At 39.8% G+C, this 18,222-nt stretch overlaps 1 protein-coding gene across 2 annotated transcripts; it reads left to right on the top strand.

Annotated features, from left to right (window-relative positions):
• Nucleotides 1-9,799: 9,799 nt before the first annotated feature.
• LOC103927011 (protein piccolo) lies at nt 9,800-15,532 on the top strand. 2 transcript variants are annotated; one of them, XM_048564217.1, is made up of 7 exons: nt 9,800-10,608; nt 11,209-11,602; nt 11,735-13,473; nt 13,620-13,733; nt 14,055-14,209; nt 14,534-14,649; nt 15,164-15,532. In XM_048564217.1, the coding sequence occupies exons 1-6, from the start codon at nt 10,159-10,161 to the stop codon at nt 14,580-14,582; spliced, it is 2,901 nt and encodes a 966-aa protein (XP_048420174.1). In that variant the 5' UTR covers nt 9,800-10,158; the 3' UTR covers nt 14,583-14,649; nt 15,164-15,532. The 2 variants fall into 2 exon arrangements, with proteins under 2 accessions (XP_048420174.1, XP_048420175.1); XM_048564218.1 differs by having other exon boundaries at nt 9,801-10,584.
• The last annotated feature ends 2,690 nt before the right edge of the window (nt 15,533-18,222 follow it).

Here is an 18,222-nt window from a genome sequence, read left to right as displayed (position 1 = left end):
TACAACGAAGATTATTATGTGCGCAACTCTGGCAATTCAAGTTCACCCGTAAACCAGCGCACCTTTAAACATCCTCAGCCACGAAATCAACGTTGGTATACCTACAACTCCCCTACCGGTATATATATTACGTTGTTTAAATCATAGAAACTTTGATGCCAAAGAATGGATTGCATGGCCTACCGACGTGCAGCTCAGGATATCTCAATTACCAAATGGCAGCCGAAGGAAACAGCCGATAATGAAGATGACCGATAACCTCCGGCGATCATGACCGAGTTGCTCTAAGGGAAAAAGGCGATCGATCATGACTTTGAAACCACGATTGAAGAATCCAAAAAGCGAATCAAACTCCTTCTTCAACTTGAGGAAATAAAAGCTCACCTCGAGCACTTCCAGAATAAGGCCGAGAGCAAACTTCCCCCACTATCTACCCAATAACCATTGATTAGAGTTAGACGAAATCTCACCCACCGTTCTTCGATGAAGCTTTGGAATATATGTGGGAGTTTCACAAGAAGCATTCGGTAAATGGTTTATACGGCTTACCGAAAGCGTGCCAAAATACTCTTGTTCTCATTCTAACTTGCCTCGATGTCGAATGGATCATCCAAAAGACCTCGGATATGGGGATGAAAGCTAGGTTCCAGCATATATGAGAGGCTCGAGTTTTCGGCTTTGAGGTAGATCCATACACTGATATTGACATTATTGAACTTCCATTTTCGTTTGAGGACTTCCAATATTTGTGATACCATTTCGAAGTCTTTTCAGCCATATTTCTCTTCAGCCTTACGACCGATGAAAAGGAACGCGTAGCATGATTAGATGCTTACCTTGACACGAGAAATGTCGTATCGCATATCAGAAGCAAATTCGTATGTCGTCACAAGACCAAAACGCAATTCCAACGTTGAGCAAACTCGAGGTTGACATGCAAAACGAGAAGACTCTAGTAGACATACAGCAGAAACATACCCTGGTGCCAGCCGAAAAAGATCAAGCAGATACTGCCCACGCACTGGATACCTTACCCGAAAGTCCAGAGGAAGAAGATCGCGACCCAATGGGTCATTCGGTCTTCGACAACATGGAAATCAACATGGTCTATATCTTACTTGCCGAGTTCTAGCCAACCACATCCCAACCAAATTTCCTAGATGGTGACGTGGTTGCTGAGGAAACCACGCAAATCGATTTTGTGGCCACCGAAGAGGTTGAGCTGGCAACAAAAGAAGATAAACTCAAATCATTTATTGACGAATTGTTTCCTTACTCTTCATCAGTTAATCTCCATCATTTAAAGTTGTTATATGTTACGACTTATACTGAAGGATATCCGGTCTCCAAAATTTTCGTCGACAATGGAACAACGGTCAACACCATCCCTTTCGCTATCATGAAGGCATTACCTTGTTCCAACAATGAACTTATTGCATTTAGGGTCACCATAAGCAGCTTTGTTGGTAACAAATCCCAAACCAAGGAAGTGCTTCCGTTGGAGGTAAATATCGTAGGTCGTAATCACATGATCGTATTTTTCATAATCGATTCGAAGACCAAGTATAATGCATTGTTCAATCATGATTGGATTCATCAAACAAGATGTATCTCCTCATCATTATATCAGGTCCTCATTTTTTAGGATGGCAAATCGGTCATGGTTCATCCGGCCGACAATCAGCCGTTCGAAGCTAATATGATTCAAGCTCGTTATTATGACGATCACGTCGGCTACATCACCCTACAAGGTTTTAATGAGGAAGGACAGTCAACTCAGATCTCAGTTTAGAAAACCATTGAGGTAGGCGTTAAGACTATTCACCAAGAGTCAGCGAGACTCAGGTTGGCCGACCTGATTGCCGATCCTGATGTCTGATACTAAACAAGATAGATGCCAGGCCACGGTTTCATCCACCATGGAATGACTACTGGCCTATTAGCATGCTATTTCCAAGCAGCCGAATTTGGGTGTGAGCTTGGTAGAGTTTCTCGTCGAATGAGATAATGGTCTAGTTTTATCATTTGACAAGGTGCAAGCTACCCTAGTCGAGCTCAAAGACAGTTGGCCCCAAGTTAAGGACCCTTTAGAGGAAATAAATGTTGGAATGGCCAAAGACCCGTGACCTTTATTAATTAGTGCTTTGTTCCCCAACCTATGAAAATCGAGCTTTGTAATTTAGTCAAGGAATTTAAGGATTGTTTTGCTTGGAGTTACCATGAGATGCCTGGTTTAGACCAAACGCTCATCGGGCACGAATTACACATCAAACCTGGTTGTAAACCATTTCACCAACCTTCCCGACGATTCTCGACCAAAGTACAACTCAGCATAAAAGATGAACTCATTCGACTTTTAAAAGTCGGGTTTATTTGGACAGCTCGATACATCGAATAGTTGGTGAACATCGTCCCAGTTTTAAAGAAAAATGGTGCTCTACGTATTTGTATCGATTTTCAAAATTTGAATTTGGCAACCCCTAAAGATGAATATACAATGCCAATTTCAAATTTGTTAATTGACACAACAGTAAACCACGAGATGTTATCCTTCATGGATGACCATGTTGGTTATAACCAAATTTCATTGCTGAGGCCAATGTCCACAAAACTGCTTTTCGTTGCCCAAGGGCACTCGGGACTTATGAAAGGATCGTCATGCCGTTCGGCCTTAAAAACATCGATGCCATATACCAACACGCTATGAATACTATTTTTCATGATTTAATTGGCACCGTCATTAAGGTATATATCAATGATGTTGTGGTCAAATCAAAACGCCGCTAAACACACTTAGATGATCTTCGGTAAGCTTTCCTTCGTATGCGTTAACATAACCTTGAATTGAACCCTGTTAAATGCGCGTTTGGTGTGTCGGTAGGCAACTTCTTGGGTTTCCTTGTACATCATCGTGGTATCGAGGTGGACATAAATAAAGCTCAAGTGATCATCGATGCTCCATCATCGACAACCAAGAAGCAATTACAATCATTACTCGGTAAAATCAATTTCCTCCATTGTTTCATTTCTAATTTGGCAGGGAAGATGAAAGCTTTCTCCACGCTCTTGAAATTTAAGGATTCTGACAAATTGGAATGGCGTGAGGAACACCAAGATGCCTTCACACAAATTAAGGTCTCCCTCATTACCCCCTGTCTTTGTGCCATCTTGACGCAGTAAACCACTCAAGTTGTATGTATCGACCGCCAAGGAATCAGTTGGCTGTTTTCTTGCACGAGACAATAACATGGAATGAGAGCAGGCCAATTTTTTATCTTAGTCAAAATCTTAACTCGGTCAAGATAAATATTCACCCGTCAAGAAACTTTGTTTGGCTTTGTTCTTCACTGCGTCCAAACTACGACATTATGTGCTCTATTCTGTTACATAGGTTATTGCTCAAACAAACGATATTCGTTATATGCTTACTCGACCGATAGTAAAAGGCCGAATCGAAAAATGGACAATGGCACTATCTGAGTTTAGTTTACAATACGTGCCCCAGAAAGCTGTAAAAGAACAAACGCTGGCCAATTTCTTAGCCCAACATCCTTCTCCATACGGTTTTGGGGCAACAACGTTAAAACTGGCATGATGGAAACACGTGATAATGATTGGACAATGTATTTTGACGACTCTAGTACTTCGACCTCGATTGACATTGGGATCGTCATCCAATCCCCGAATTACTAATGGTATTTTTCTCTCAAGCTGGATTTCGATTGTACGAATAATCAAGCCGAATACAAAGCCCTTATTATCGGCTTTAACATCCTTCACGACTTAAGGGCATCCCGTGTGCTCATCATTTGCGATTCATAACTTATGATTAACTAATTCAGTGGAACTTTTCGTTGCATGAGTTCTACTCTGGCGCTCTATCACATAGTTACCAGCTATTTCGCCAAATCGTTTGAAGGCATCACATTCAAGCACATCTCACAAGTTTGAAACACTATGCAGATGAATTGGCTCAAATAGCCCTTCGAGCATAACTCCTGAGGGACAAGCTAGGTTGAGTCATACCAGTAGTGCGACGACCACACCCGGCCTTGGTTAATTAACAAGTTCTCCAGCATGACCACGTGATCTGTATACGAGTTATGTCCCTACCTTCGTTGTTGGAACGAGAAGATCCTATAGATGTTTGTGTAGTCGAGACATTACCCGATGACTGGAAAAGGTCAATTATGCAATATCTTGATAATCCCAGTGGCAACCATGATTGCAAGACAAGGGTACATGCCATAAATTATGTAATGTACCAGAATGAGTTGTACCAAAAAGGTGAAGACGATATGTAATTATTATGTCTTGGCCTGGAAGAAGTAGCCTAAAAGATTACAGAGGTAAATGAAGGAATATGCGGGGTGCACCAGACTCAAAATGCATTGGATGCTTCGCCGACATGGATATTTCTGGCCAAGTATGTTAAAAAATTGCATTGAATACGCACGAGGGTGTGTACAATGTCAAATCCATGGGCTTATACAGAGGGTCCCGGCCGAATTACTTTACTCAGTCACCAAACCATAGCTGTTCAGAGGATGGGCCATGGATGTAATCAGCAAGATCACGTCGTCTTCCAGATCAGCAAAGCATGCATGGATACTCATAGCAACTGACTACTTCACCAAGTGGGTCAAGGTGAAATCTTATGCTGAATTAACGTCTAAAGAAATTTGTAATTTTGTGGAAGAAAACATTGTAACCAGATTCGGCATACTAGAAACCATTATAATAGACAACGACACAATTTTCATGGTTGACAGGTTTAGAGAATACGCGGCGAGTTTGACAATTCGATTCGATCAGTCCACGCTATATTATCTACAGGAAGTAATAAAGATTTAATTGGTATCCTCGAAAAAATGATAAAAGAAAAGCCTGGGATGTGGCATTTAAAGCTAAACGATGGGCATATCGAACTTCACTTCGATCAACAACAGGGATGACGCTATATGCATTAACTTATAGGCGTGACTCGATACTACCAGTCGAGCTAAGCATAAACTCATTACGAGTTATCAAATAAAGTAGTTTGTTTAGTGCCGAGTACAGTCATACCATGAGGCAAGAGTTAAAGGACTTAGAGGAAGCTCAACTTGATGCCTATAATTTACTAGTGGCGTAGAAGAAGATTGCTGAGCGAGCTTATAATCAATGAGTTAGGCAAAAGACGTTCAACGAAGGTAACTTAGTGTGGCAAACCGTGCTACCAATAGGGATTAAAGATCCCAGATTTGGACAATGGTCGTCGAATTGGGAATGACCTTTCATCGTCCATAAAGTTCACGGTAATGGGGCATACCACCTCAGAGATCGAACTGGTTTGGTCCATAAATTACCTATCAATGGAAAATTCATAAAGAAATATTATCCAGTCACTTGGGAAATGCAGGAATAAGGAATTTTTTTATTAATTTTCAAAGTACGTACAAGCAAGATTACAAAAATCAACCAGCTTACAGCTAAAAACAAGAAGTCCTAAGGGGTCGAAGAAAGGAATGCTTCAAGAGTGGCTTTCAGTTCTAACCACCTTACTTCACCCATCGTGACTTCCGCCTACCTTATCCTTTTATCAAGTTGTAATTGTTGTATCCGCTTTATGCCAGCCACGTATTATGCTAGTCGAGGCTTATTCGACTCGAAATCCTTTTTGAGCTCCGAAGCAACGGTCGACCTTTGACATTAGAGTTCAGCAATTTGATAGTCAAGGTCGCCCAATCATTCATTCTTTGCCTTTATTGCCTCGAGCTCCGGTCAGATAGCTTCATGTACGACCATTGTAGCCTTCAGCTCATCCTCTGCCTGGAGAGCCCTCTCAAAAATAGTAAAGTATTGCCGAGTTAGCTATAGGACATCGGATAGGTGAACAACACTCTCGTTGCTCAGTAAGCCGCTGGTTACAAGGTCATTTAGGCATTCCCCTGCGGAGTCGAGGCCTTCACGTTGGAAGATTTACGGGGCCGAAAGGGACAAAAACTTTTGTAGCTTGAATAAGGCATCAGACTCGGTCGCAATTGCAAAAGGCTTGGCCATAGAGGCAGAAGGCCCAGGCATCCCAGAAGTGTTGGAGAGAAGGGCGTCGAGCTCGACTTCCCATGAAGACTATACATATATAAAATTTGTTATAAAAGAGAAATTAAAAGAACGGTAGATAAGGAGGTTGGGTTAGACCTGCCGAGAACAGTATTCAGCCATATCTACTGGTTCATTACTTGAACTCAGAGAGCTTAATGGGCAAGCCCAGTGTTTAAGGCAACCTTTTAATTCATGCGGCCAACGAAGGTTATCTACGTTTGATGACCATTGGTGTGGCCAACAAATATAAATAACGCCTTTCAGCGCATAAAATTTTCGATGAAACGAACGATTTTGCATCTGACATTTAATGTTTTTCTTGGTTTAGAGTTCTTTTAAGGTTTGGAAATTGATATAAAAGAACAAGGACAAGACTTACAAAGGCCGAGGTGACCTCTTGAGGATAGATGCTAAGATTTTGGTCTTGAGGATAAACTGGCATCTCTGGTGTCGTTTCTGGCTTAACTGAAGATGCTACTTCCTGTCTTGGACCCGTTTTCACAGCAGAAGGGTCGGCCTGGTCAGCCGCCTTGACCTTCAGTTGGGGATTGGTAGTTAGAAGTTCAGCTGGTCGAGGGCGCCTCACCAGTCGGGGTACTTTACTCTCGCCTTCCTGGTTATAAGAAGATTGTTCGTTAGTTTGAAGACCCAATTAAAACACATCATTTTTAGGAAAATAAGAAGAGGCGTACCTTTTCTTCCAGGATAATCATTAGATTCTTCTTCGGATTAGGGAGAAGGGTTTTCTTGGTCATGGTAGCCGCCTTCTCCAAGGCAACAACTGCTAGGCTGACTTCAGGAATAATGGTCGGCCCCGGAGTTACAAGACCTTCGACCAATGGGGCAATAACTGGTTATACCACGGCTCGAGTGGTAGGACGAACTTCAGTTGTTTAGTCTAATAGAGGGTTTTGCGGTACTCCTGTAGAGGCTTGGACGACATGAGAAGGGAGATGGACACTAGGAGTAGTTGCTCTTATGGTTTGACTTGAGATGACGTGAATTTCCCGTTCTCCCTTCTTTGCCTTTTTCTTGGTACGCTTTTAGGGTTGGGCAATGTTATCAATCGTCTTGACCTCTGGGCAAGGTCGTTTGCTCGGCACGGTCAGTGCAGCAGAGGTCACCATTGAAGTTAGTTCGGCTGAAGGAGGAGCAATGGTCGCATCCCTCTTTGGGGGAAGAGAGAGTTTCTTTTTGGCCGCGACCATTGCAACCACTTCGGCCCTTTTTATTGAACGAGCATTTGGAAAAACTGAGTTTGAGTTAGAATAAAGTTTGAATTAAGTATATATAACAAAGAGAAGGAAAATGTATATACCTTGTGACATTTCTTTCGATTTTGGGGCGAGAGTTTTCCTCCGCCGATCGCCAAAAAGTCTCTTCTAAACTTCCTCGACCAAGATACTAAAGAAATCCTTGACATATGCATCTCACCAGCCGGCGAAGGTGTTGGTACTGTTGGTCTCTGGGGTATATGGCCGAAGGCAAAATTTGGCGCACTGATCTTGGAACTTTTTCTCGACCTCTTTGCATTCCCTCTCCGAGCAACCGGAGATGCGCTATCGGCTTAGAAGCGAGTGAGAAGTAAGTAGTGGCAAATCATAGCCTTGGAGGTAGCCTAGTTGACGAGCCATGAAGTAAGGATGGTAGACTTCCCAACTGGCCTGTCAAGCATCGCAACCGAAGGGAAGGTCATGAGACAAAACAAACGACCCTCAAGACTATCATGAGGGGGTTTGCTCCTCATGAGGATCGATCAAATCCTTTCATGAGGGGGATTGGTTTAGATAATAGTGGGGTAATCAAAACCTAGTGTAACAATGATTCTTTAAGGCTAAGACCTAGAAGATGAATCTGGTTTGTTAAAGAGCTTGGTTCAAAGTTATATTGGCGTTAAGATTGGTTGATACCTAATCAGATTAGGATGAGGAGTTCTAATCCAAGTAGAATTCTAGCTCGGCTATGAGGGGGTTTGTTACTATAAATAGAGAAGGGAGTGCATCATTCAAGGCCCTTCTAATTCAACATATAAATTGCCCTGCGCAAAGCTTCTCAAAAACCTTTGAGATTTGATCTTTCTCCCCTTTATTCCTGCCAACACATCTTCAGTTTGGATAAACAGCACTGTGAAAGCAACCAACGACATCTTCAGTTTGGATAGACAGCACTGGAGCCATAGAATCAGCCGATCGATGAACACCTTCAGTTTGGATAGACAGCACTACTTCGAGGTCGACTAGTTATTTATCTAAGTCTTGGTTGAGAAAGATTTTCGAATCCTTATTGGCAGAGGTCATCTCATTAGCCTTTTCAGTGAAGTGAGGTGTTACAGATTGCTAGGCTCGGCACATTAATGTCAAGTTGTTTTATGATTGGATACTCGCAAGTAAGTTTTAGAGTTCGGCATTCCGACGGTCGAACCACATTTACCATCAAGACATACATATCTTTCGGGTATTTGTGTCCGTATAGTCTGGTGCTAGTTCGACGTGCTTATACTTTCACGAATATAATCACCGTGACTGAACCTGGCGCCGACGATTTATGAACTTCGCAGAACTAGTAGCCTTGTCTTCATGCTCTAGAACCCAAAGGTCGAGATGTGTTCCTTCATCGACCGCAATCGCAAGACACATAAGTCAGCAGCGCACCTAACGCGACATCAACACATTTTACTCCCCGGTCAAGCTCGGCCGATGAGTTGGTATACCCTACACATAATTGAAGGACGTAGTTAGGTTATTAGTTACTTGGCCTACGCGACACGTAGGCTTGGTAGTTTTTAGGGTCAACAGTATGTCAAAAAGATAATAACTTTAAAAATAAAACCAATTATCTAAAAACACGTGGTGTACCACCCGTGTTCCGGTCTTAATGAAAAATTTCCCTGATTACTGAGTGTAAGTAAGCAGTGTGTTTTCTAACACTAAGATTGCAAACATATCCTTCAAAGGCCACTACAGTACTACACAAATCCCCAATCTTAATTTATTGTAGGACGTTCCCTAATATTAATGTACATCTCCATTGCACCTGAAAAAATATATCTCCTGTATAGTTGTTACAAGGGATTCTCTCTGGATCTCTTCCTCCTAATCCACCAAGTTCGGAGATTTGGACCATTGAAATTTGATAAAGTGAGCCCCTGTTTGTAGTCGTTGGATCAAATTTCAATAACCCGTATCCCAAAACTTGGTGGATTCGAAGGAAGGGATCCAAAAGATCCCTTTCCATGAGAATCGAACCTAAGACCTCTCACTTACAAGTAAAAAGGAAACCACTAGACCGTAGTACTAAATGACAAATGATCCAAAAGTTTGATGTGGGGTTTAAGTGGTGAATATGGGATGTATGCAGTGAAGTGTGAGGTGTGAGGGTAGTATTAGAATGTATTTGAGGAAGGTAGATATAAGGTGTATTAAGTATGTATGTGTATTCAATAATACATGAGGTGTTAATGCAACAACTCTTTTAAAAATACAATTTATTAAATATTCAACTATTTTATTATACATCTGATTATTCTTAAAATACATAAGAAATAATTTATTATTTATTTGAAAAACAATAATCCAAAACTGCCCCTTTTTTTAATTTTTGTTGTCAATTAACCGGTTGCACTTAACAAACCGGTCATGGTATATCCACGGCCCACGGAGCATCCATTTCTAAAAGACGAAATATCCCCCCCTCTCTCTCTCTCTCTCTACTACTTTCTCTCTCTAAATCTCGCACTGCTCGTCCACTCGTCCCCCCACTGAATTGAAACCCAAAACTCTCTCTCTCCTCTCTCTCACTCGCTCCCAAACTCACAAACAAACTCACTACATTATCAAAAGTTTAATCACTCACCCAAATAAACCCCTCAAATTTACCCGCCAAAAAAGCTTTAGTCTTTCTCCCTCACAAAAAATTCGCCTTTTCAAATCCCCAAACCCCCAACGGCTAAGCCTCTCCGGCTCTCTCTGTCCTAGCTAGGGTTTCTCCCTCCTCTTCTGTCTCTCTCTCAGCTCCCCCTTCCTCTACGCGCTGAACGGCGTCGTCTGGGAGCGTCGCTCTGTCAGCCCCTTAGTTATGGATCCGCCTCTGAACGCCGAACTCACTCAGCCGCTTCCGCCGGCGGTCTCAATTGGGGAAAAGAGGCCGATTGGGAACGGAGAAGGAGATTTGGGGACCCAATTGCACAAGAAGCCCAGATTGGGACCCAATTCGGGGAAGGATCTGAGGAGGGTGGCGGAGATTGTGCTGGCCTTGTCGACTATGGCCAAGATTCGAGGGGGCAAGAAGCCCACGGAGCCGGAGATTGGGCTTATGGGGGAAGCTAGGTCGAAGCTGGTGGAGCTGTGTGAAGGGTTGGCCCCTAAGGATATTGTGGGTAGGGATGCAATTGGGGCTGTGATTGAGGATTTGGGGCTCAATGCTATGCTTAAGGAACAGAGATTAGGATTCCGGGGTCCCAAGTTGACGATTGCGGAGAAGTTTTTGCAGACGAAGAGGAAAGTAAGGACTCAATTTTTTGATTTGGTATGGTTTTTGAGTTTTGCGATTGTTGAGTAGGTTTTAGTTTTTAATTGGTCCGATTTGTTGTTTGATTGATGGGAAAGTGTTCGGCAAATGAATAAAGAAAGAAGCTTTGGATTCTGAATTATAAATTATAGGTAAATGGACTGATAGTAAAATAGTTCATATGGTTTGGCGTTTTGATTTTATATGCGTTCAAGGTATATGTGTATGGTTTTGAGACATTAAGGGTGAAAGCATTTTTTGTTATGGTTTCGTAATTGGTCACGGTGGAACTATTTGGCTTAGTTGATGTGAACATCTTGGGCTTGTTGGTTACTTTTACCATTATACTTTATATATGCAGTTCATTGCATAGTGATAGTCTTCGGTTATACTGAAAGGTTTAATTTTTATTCAAAAAAGTATCAGATTTCTGTAAGCGTGTGTGCCAGTGTTTGAATTAGTAGCTAGTTGTGAAGTCTAAAGTCATTAGACCAAGAAGTTGTCTTTGACATTGTATGGCTAATGCCATATTACAGCATATAAGGGTTGCCAAACTTTCAGTTTAGGATTTTTTTGGACTGTAAAACTATTTTTGCTGAACTTGAAATTCATTTTTAGATGGAAGAATCCAAGAAATTCTCTGCACTAGCTCAACCTGCTACGCATCCAGCTCACCAGTTTAAAAAAAGCTTCAATGCAGCAGCTGAAACCCATGGAATGCCGCATACTGTTCATATGATTCCTACAAGCAAACCAAGTCATGCACCAATTTCCTCAGGTGGTTTCCCCGTTACTCCATCTCTTGTTCATGTATCTACAGCAACTCCCGCACCTACACAGTATCAGTTTCCCAACAATGATGTTAGAGCATCCATGGTGTCTAGTGGTTTTCCTAGCAGCCATCTAGGCAGGGATTCTACTACCCCAACAGGGCTTAGAATTGAAAGAGCACAGTTCAGATCAGATGGAGGACCAAATGCAAATGCATCTTCTTATGCATCTCAAGTACAAGGTAACTAATGTCCTTTAACTTTACTTGTATGAAAAGGTATCCTTTTTATGGAATTTTTTTTTGCGTCATTACTACTGATTCTGTCTCCTCTCTGCATATGTAAGTATTTACACCATATTTTTCCATGTGCAGCAAATTTGTCCTCAAATCATCCACTTCCATCAATGAATGCTCCAGCTTGGTCAGTGCAAACTCAATCTGCCAAAAGTGGACCAGAACACAAGGTGCCAAATCATATATCCGTCAAAGTTGAAGGAAGTACTGGTATGAGTATGCCACAAATGACTCCTGTAGCTGCATGGAATCAGAATACCAAGCCATTTGTCTCCCAATTAGCTTCTGGAAATCTACCCGTTGTACATCAGCCTTTGCAACAGATGGACTTTGTTAAAGCTCATTCACTTTCTAACAATCACAATGACATTGCGAAAATTATTCAGAAATTATTACAACCACAGCCTCCTGATCATCCTACATGGATTCCTCCATCGAGGGATTACATGAGTAAGGCTTTGACTTGCCAGAGTTGCCAGCTTACCATCAATGAGGTAGACAATGTTCTTATTTGCGATGCGTGTGAGAGAGGATATCACTTAATGTGTGCACAGTCATCTAATCAGAGAGGAATTCCTAGAGGTGAGTGGCACTGCATGAGATGCCTGTCATTGAGCAATGGAAAACCTTTGCCTCCCAAGTATGGACGTGTGATGAGAAGTAATATACAAGTAAAAGTCCCTTCTAACATAGCTGGAGTTCAAACATCCTCGGAGAATAAGCTGGGAACTTTAGATCCAAAGGTCAATCAGCCGAAGACAACTGCAAATGGAAGTTCTGTTTTGCAGAATATTGCTGGTATAGGTGGTGGGGCCAGCAATCACGTTGAGTCAGCACCAGATCTAAAGATTTTAAATGCAAAAGAATCTCAAGTACAGAATCTCACATCAAGTAGGAAAAATATGGATGAGAAACCTCTTTCTGGAAGTTACCTGTCAAGTGAAAGATCTGAGGAGAGATGTTCTGAATCAAAATCAGAGCCTCCTGCTGAACCAAAAGAAATTACTAGATCATCTAGAGTTGAAGAAAGACATTCTGAATCAATTGCAGAACCTCCTGCTGAATCAAAAGCAGAGTGCCCTGCTGAATCAAAAGCAGAGCCTCCTACTGAACCAAAAGAAATTACTGAATCATTTAGAGTTGAAGAGAGACCTACTGAATCAAAGGCAGAACCTCCTTCTGAATCAAAAGAGGACCTTCCTGCGGAATCAAAAGCAGAGCCTCTTGGTGAACCAAAAGAAACTACTGAATCATCTAGAGTTGAAGAGAGGCCTTCTGATTCAAAAGCAGAGCCTCCTGTTGAACCAGAAGAAACTACTGAATCATCTAGAGTTGAAGAGATACGTTTTGAATCAAAAGCAGAACCTTCTGCTGATTTTTTCAACAAAGGTGCGGATAAGTCTGATCACTCCCGACCCCCTTCCAACACACAAGTTGCAGACTCTGCTGGGCTGCCCAACTGTTCAGAAGTTCCATCAATGATATTCCATGACCAGAATTCTGCATTGAAAAACCCAGAAACTTCTCACTCGGTAGGAAACTCTGGCTCCTCTTTAAGATATGACATCAAACAGGATGACCAAAGCGGTGCACAAGCAAGTACTGGTGAAAGTTCTGTAGCTAGTGGTCGGGCTCTAGAGCATTTCAGATTTTGTTCAGATGGCTTGAAAGTTGTTGAATGGATTGGCAATATAGTTCAAGGTGGTGATGAAAAAATATATTACCATACTTGTTGCATTGATGGGGTAACATATCAACTGCAAGATCATGCTCTTTTCCAGTCTAGTCATGGAAAATTGATACCCTTGAAGCTTCAGGTAAGTGAATTATTAAGCATCCCTTGATACTTCAGTAGCAGAATCACTTCTTGTTTGTTTTAGAAACATTTTCATCTGTTTATGGTTATATTGAGCTTTTTTCTTTTTATTAGAAGGGTTGTCATGACTTTGTAATTTCATTACAGTCCATGTGGGAGGATAGGAAAACTGGGTCAAAGTGGGCTATTGTCAACAGGTGCTACTTTCCTGGTGACTTACCAGAGAATGTTGGTCGCCCATCTACACCTGAAAGCAATGAGGTAAACGTTTATTCCTGTACGTATACATTCTATGAGATGACCAAAAAGTACTGTTCTATGTATTTATGTCTTTTGTAAGATGTTCATATCAGTTGACAAGTAGAATGGGACTATTGATTTTGTCATATGATGCACATGATTGCAAACACATATGCACCAATATGATATATCTTTCTAAAGGTACTCTACTTTGCATGGTGCAATTTAATTTGACACTCTATGGTGATCTAAAGGCCTCTCTCTCTCCCATTTTTTATTGACATGTACAATATTTACAATATCCGTATGAAAGGTAATATTTTTTCTTTGTTTGTGTTGCAGGTCTATCAATCTAATCATGATAGCACTGTAATGGCTGGTTTGATTCGAGGTCCTTGTGAAGTTCTTTCTCCTGCTAAGTTCAGTGGGGAAACTGAAAGACAGAGCCAGTTAGAACAAGAGGCAAATAATGAATTGCGACCAATCTTCCTTTGCAAGTAAGGCTTTTTAGATCTTATATGGCACAGAAATAAATAAGTGTTTTGTGCCTGTCTTCTAATGGAAGAGTGCAATTCTTTAAGTGTATGGATCATATGGGATACTTACTCGTAGCCTTCTGTGTTTTCTCCACAAATGCCTAGATTCTTTACGCACGCGCGCACACACACACACACACTCACAATGTATGTGTGCACACGTGGCTTCGCTTAATGTGAGTAGCCGTTTTTTATCCTATTATGTGGTAGGATAATTCTATTTGTTACTCTGTTATTTATTTCTTAATATTTTCATCTTATTTTTTTTACTTATTTTATATGCAGATGGATTTATGATGAGTTTAAAGGGGTATTGGAGCCTGTTCCTGAGTAATCCACTTATGCATGTATTTGGTTATTCTTCTTGGTTATGGAAACTCGATCATGCTCTCTTTGATGAGGTATGTGACAACTGTTGTGATACTACAGCATTATATATTATAGCTTTTGTGTTTATTTTGTTGTAATTTGGAGTAGGCTCCTCATAGGACGTATTAAATGGGATGTGATAATGAATAACTTATGTAGTTGAAAAATGACATTGACAATTACCCCATAGAGCGTTCTTTTTCTTCTTCTTCATATTGGAATGGTGCATAGTAGGTTCATAAGACGAATAAACAGCATTATTTGTAACTTGCCTGAGAATTTTGTGTGATTTTCACCCTCCCATATCAACAAATATAAAACATAATAAGTATGTGGTGTGTTAGTTCTTTTATGCTGCTATTGTTGCGTGCCTAGCCTTTTGAGCTTGTGGTGCTTAGGACCTTATAGATGTGCCCTTGTTTCAGAACATCTGTAATTTGGCAAACAATTCATTTTCTTTTCCATGTGATTCTGAATTTGCGACCTCTCGCTTTCCTCAAACTCTTTCAATTATCTGTACTTAGTTATTGTGTCAATATATTACAGGTAGCCTAGTGCAAACGGGGCATGCTTAGCTAATCTGCAAAGGAAGTTTCAACAATCTTGTACTGTATGATATGTAGCTGTAGCCGTAGGTTGTATTGTAGTCGCAATAGCAATTCAAGCTATAATCTTTGAGGCCCAAGCCCCTACGCGGTTCTTCATTCTTGTTATTATGTTATCGTGTTAGTTAGTATTACTAATTAGAAATGAATATTTTCTCCTCTGTTGTCTACTATCCTTTGGATATCATTGACAATCTCTCGTTCTCTGGGACTGCTCTATAAGCAAGGGCAACGTTTTGCACTGCTTTCCCAGAAAGTGCTCTCAAGAAAATGAACCTGTCGGATTCCGAGGGGATTGTCTATTACTCAAGACTTGTTGTATTGCCTTTTCTTATTTATACATCGATGCTTTCCCAGGAAGTGCTTTCAAGAATGTGAAATAGTGGTTGTATTTGGCTGAAGCAAAATTGGCTAATAAAGGCTTCAAAGAGCGTACATGTGAAAAACCCCTACTTTTTGTTCTCATATGGGAAATTTTTCAAAATTTTCTTTCGCTTCTTTATTATATTATGGGGGATACCGTTGTACTTTGGGCATGTAGTCTTTCAAGTTGACATTCTACTACTTGAAGCTACAGATTTTAATTTTTTTTTTTTTAAATTTTACTATTACAAGCAGAAGGGAGAGACTTTGAAACTATTATGAGTTTCGAACTTGGGACTCGTGCGTAGAAATCTAACACTTTATTTACTAGAAGATTGGACTTTATACAGTTGAACCTACGTATTTTCACATCATTGATCTCTTCATCTGCTGAACTACGAAGTGTACTATTTTTCACATGGCACTCGATAAGCCTAATATTTGCTTACATGAAAATAGTTCTTCTTTATAGTCCAATTAGCACTTTCCAGGCCATTTGTCATCAGTATGACACTACGAAAAAATTGGTCAATTGAGCGCCACCTCTAAAAAATAATCTGACATTTAGACAAACTAATCAGCTAATAGTGTACGGATTTATAACTTGAGCGTAAAGTGTCCAGCTAAAAACTCAAAAGGGTTATGCTAGAAAAACCACATTTCACATACCACGTAAATTCACCAATCAACAACTTTTCTCTATTTTTTGGTACCTATCTTCTTTGTTCGAGATTTTCAACAAGACCTTTTCATCAGGGAAAGTGTTTTTTCATTTTTCTAGCTTCTCACACACCCCTTTTATTTAAGAAAAATTAATGAAAATGACTTGAAAAATTTTAGTTTTAATCAAAAACCATGTTATAAGTTTTGTTTAATGATTAGTACAAGACCCATATTAAAGTAATCCAACTAAAAATGGTCTGACTATAATAAATTATGATTTGTTGATTTTACCCCTAACTTTTTTAGGTTGAGTTTCAGATTTTCGTCGTTAATGGAGTTCATCGTTGTTTTGTATACCTTCTTCTTTTTCTTTGAAACAAAAATATAGATCCTCATGCTATTTAATTTATATTTTGTATTATTTCGTTGAAATGTGATCGTTGTTATTATTCATAATGTATTCGAGATACTGTTTTTCAGTTTTTCTTCATCAGTGGAGTTCATCGTTTGTTTCTCCAGAAAATAAATTTGAGATCTGCATGTTACTCAATAATAACGACGGATCACTGTTTCTGGACTGTAAAAATAAACTATTTCTGGATTTTAAGTAACACTGTTTCTGGAATCTAAGTTACTGTTTCTAGAATCTAAATTACTGTTTTTGAAATCTAAGTCACTGTTTCTAGATCCAAATGAAATAGACACACTGTTTCTTAAATGTAAACTAGAAAAGAAATAATGAAATTCATCATATTTGAATTCAAAGCAAAATAAGCATCATGTTTCTTAAATATAATCAACTGATGCATGAAAGAAAAGAAACAATCAAAGTCTAAAACATAGACTGTTTCTAAAATCTAAGTCACTGTTTCTGGATTTTGGTTCTTTTCTTTCGAGATACAATGTTTGTTTGTGCACAGACAAAACAAACACTGTATCTGATTTTTTTTTTTTTTTTTCCCAGAAACAGTGTTATGTTTTGGATTCTCTGGAACTAGTTTTATGTTTTGATTTTTTTTTTTTTTTTTTGGTTTCCAAACACTTTTTTCGTTGGTTTCTACCATTAAACTTTTTTGAGCTTGTTTCGGCGGCTTTCTTCCAATGAATGCTTCATTTTTCAACTTTGATTTGGTAAGCCTATATTACAGTAGTACATTTCCCAGATGAAAGAATGCCTAATACCTATGCGTTTGCATTTTCAGCATTAACCTCTATGTTTAAGTGGTCTTTTTATGTTGGAAAGTTATTCTATCTCATTAACCGTTTCTAGAATAAGAAGCCAAGGAAAAAGAGAAATAAATAAACCGAAGGGAAAGGAATACAAATGATGGCACTATTTCAGAAAGTAATGAAGTCTCAAACGAAGAAAGTCATGGAAGAAAAATCAAAATACACAAGCTTCCCTCACACAACCAAAAAACACATCGTTGGATGCGTATGAAATGCATATCTAATATTTTTCTTCCAACATGCTCATAATTTTGGGTGCACCTTATGTTTTGTCCTGATCTGACAAGAACCTTAGATAAAGACCTAAGTTAAGGTAATGAATCTCAGCTATTTACAGACGCCTGACATGTACGTACATCACCGGGATCGTAGGTCCTTATTGGATCTGATTGGAATAAAATATTAACATTATAAATTGTTTGTGGTGCAGATAAGAGGATGAGAACGATGAAGAGGAAGAGGAGGATAAGGACACAAAAAAGGTAGACAATAGTTTTAGATGAGTTTTTATTAAACTTTGAGCCCTTTTGGTTAAATGACATTTTCGGATGGTTTTTGGTTAAATGTTTGTTGGCCCAAGCCACTTTCATTAAAACTCTCTTTTATTTATTGCAAGTAAATTGGATAAATCGGTGATTAGGATTAAACAAAGGTGTGTAAATTTTTTTTTTTTAAAAAAAAAAGTGAAAATCACTTTCCCTTCACCCTATACATTTGATGATAAGGCTTGAATAGGGATGGGCA

Source organism: the organism of the source record quoted next, unplaced genomic scaffold, assembly GCF_019419815.1.
Source record: "Pyrus x bretschneideri cultivar Hongxiangsu unplaced genomic scaffold, Pyrus_bretschneideri_v1 Contig38, whole genome shotgun sequence".
NCBI lineage: Eukaryota > Viridiplantae > Streptophyta > Magnoliopsida > Rosales > Rosaceae > Pyrus > Pyrus x bretschneideri.
Note: the sequence above shows the minus strand (reverse complement) of the source record. Positions and strands in the feature narration are given on the sequence as shown.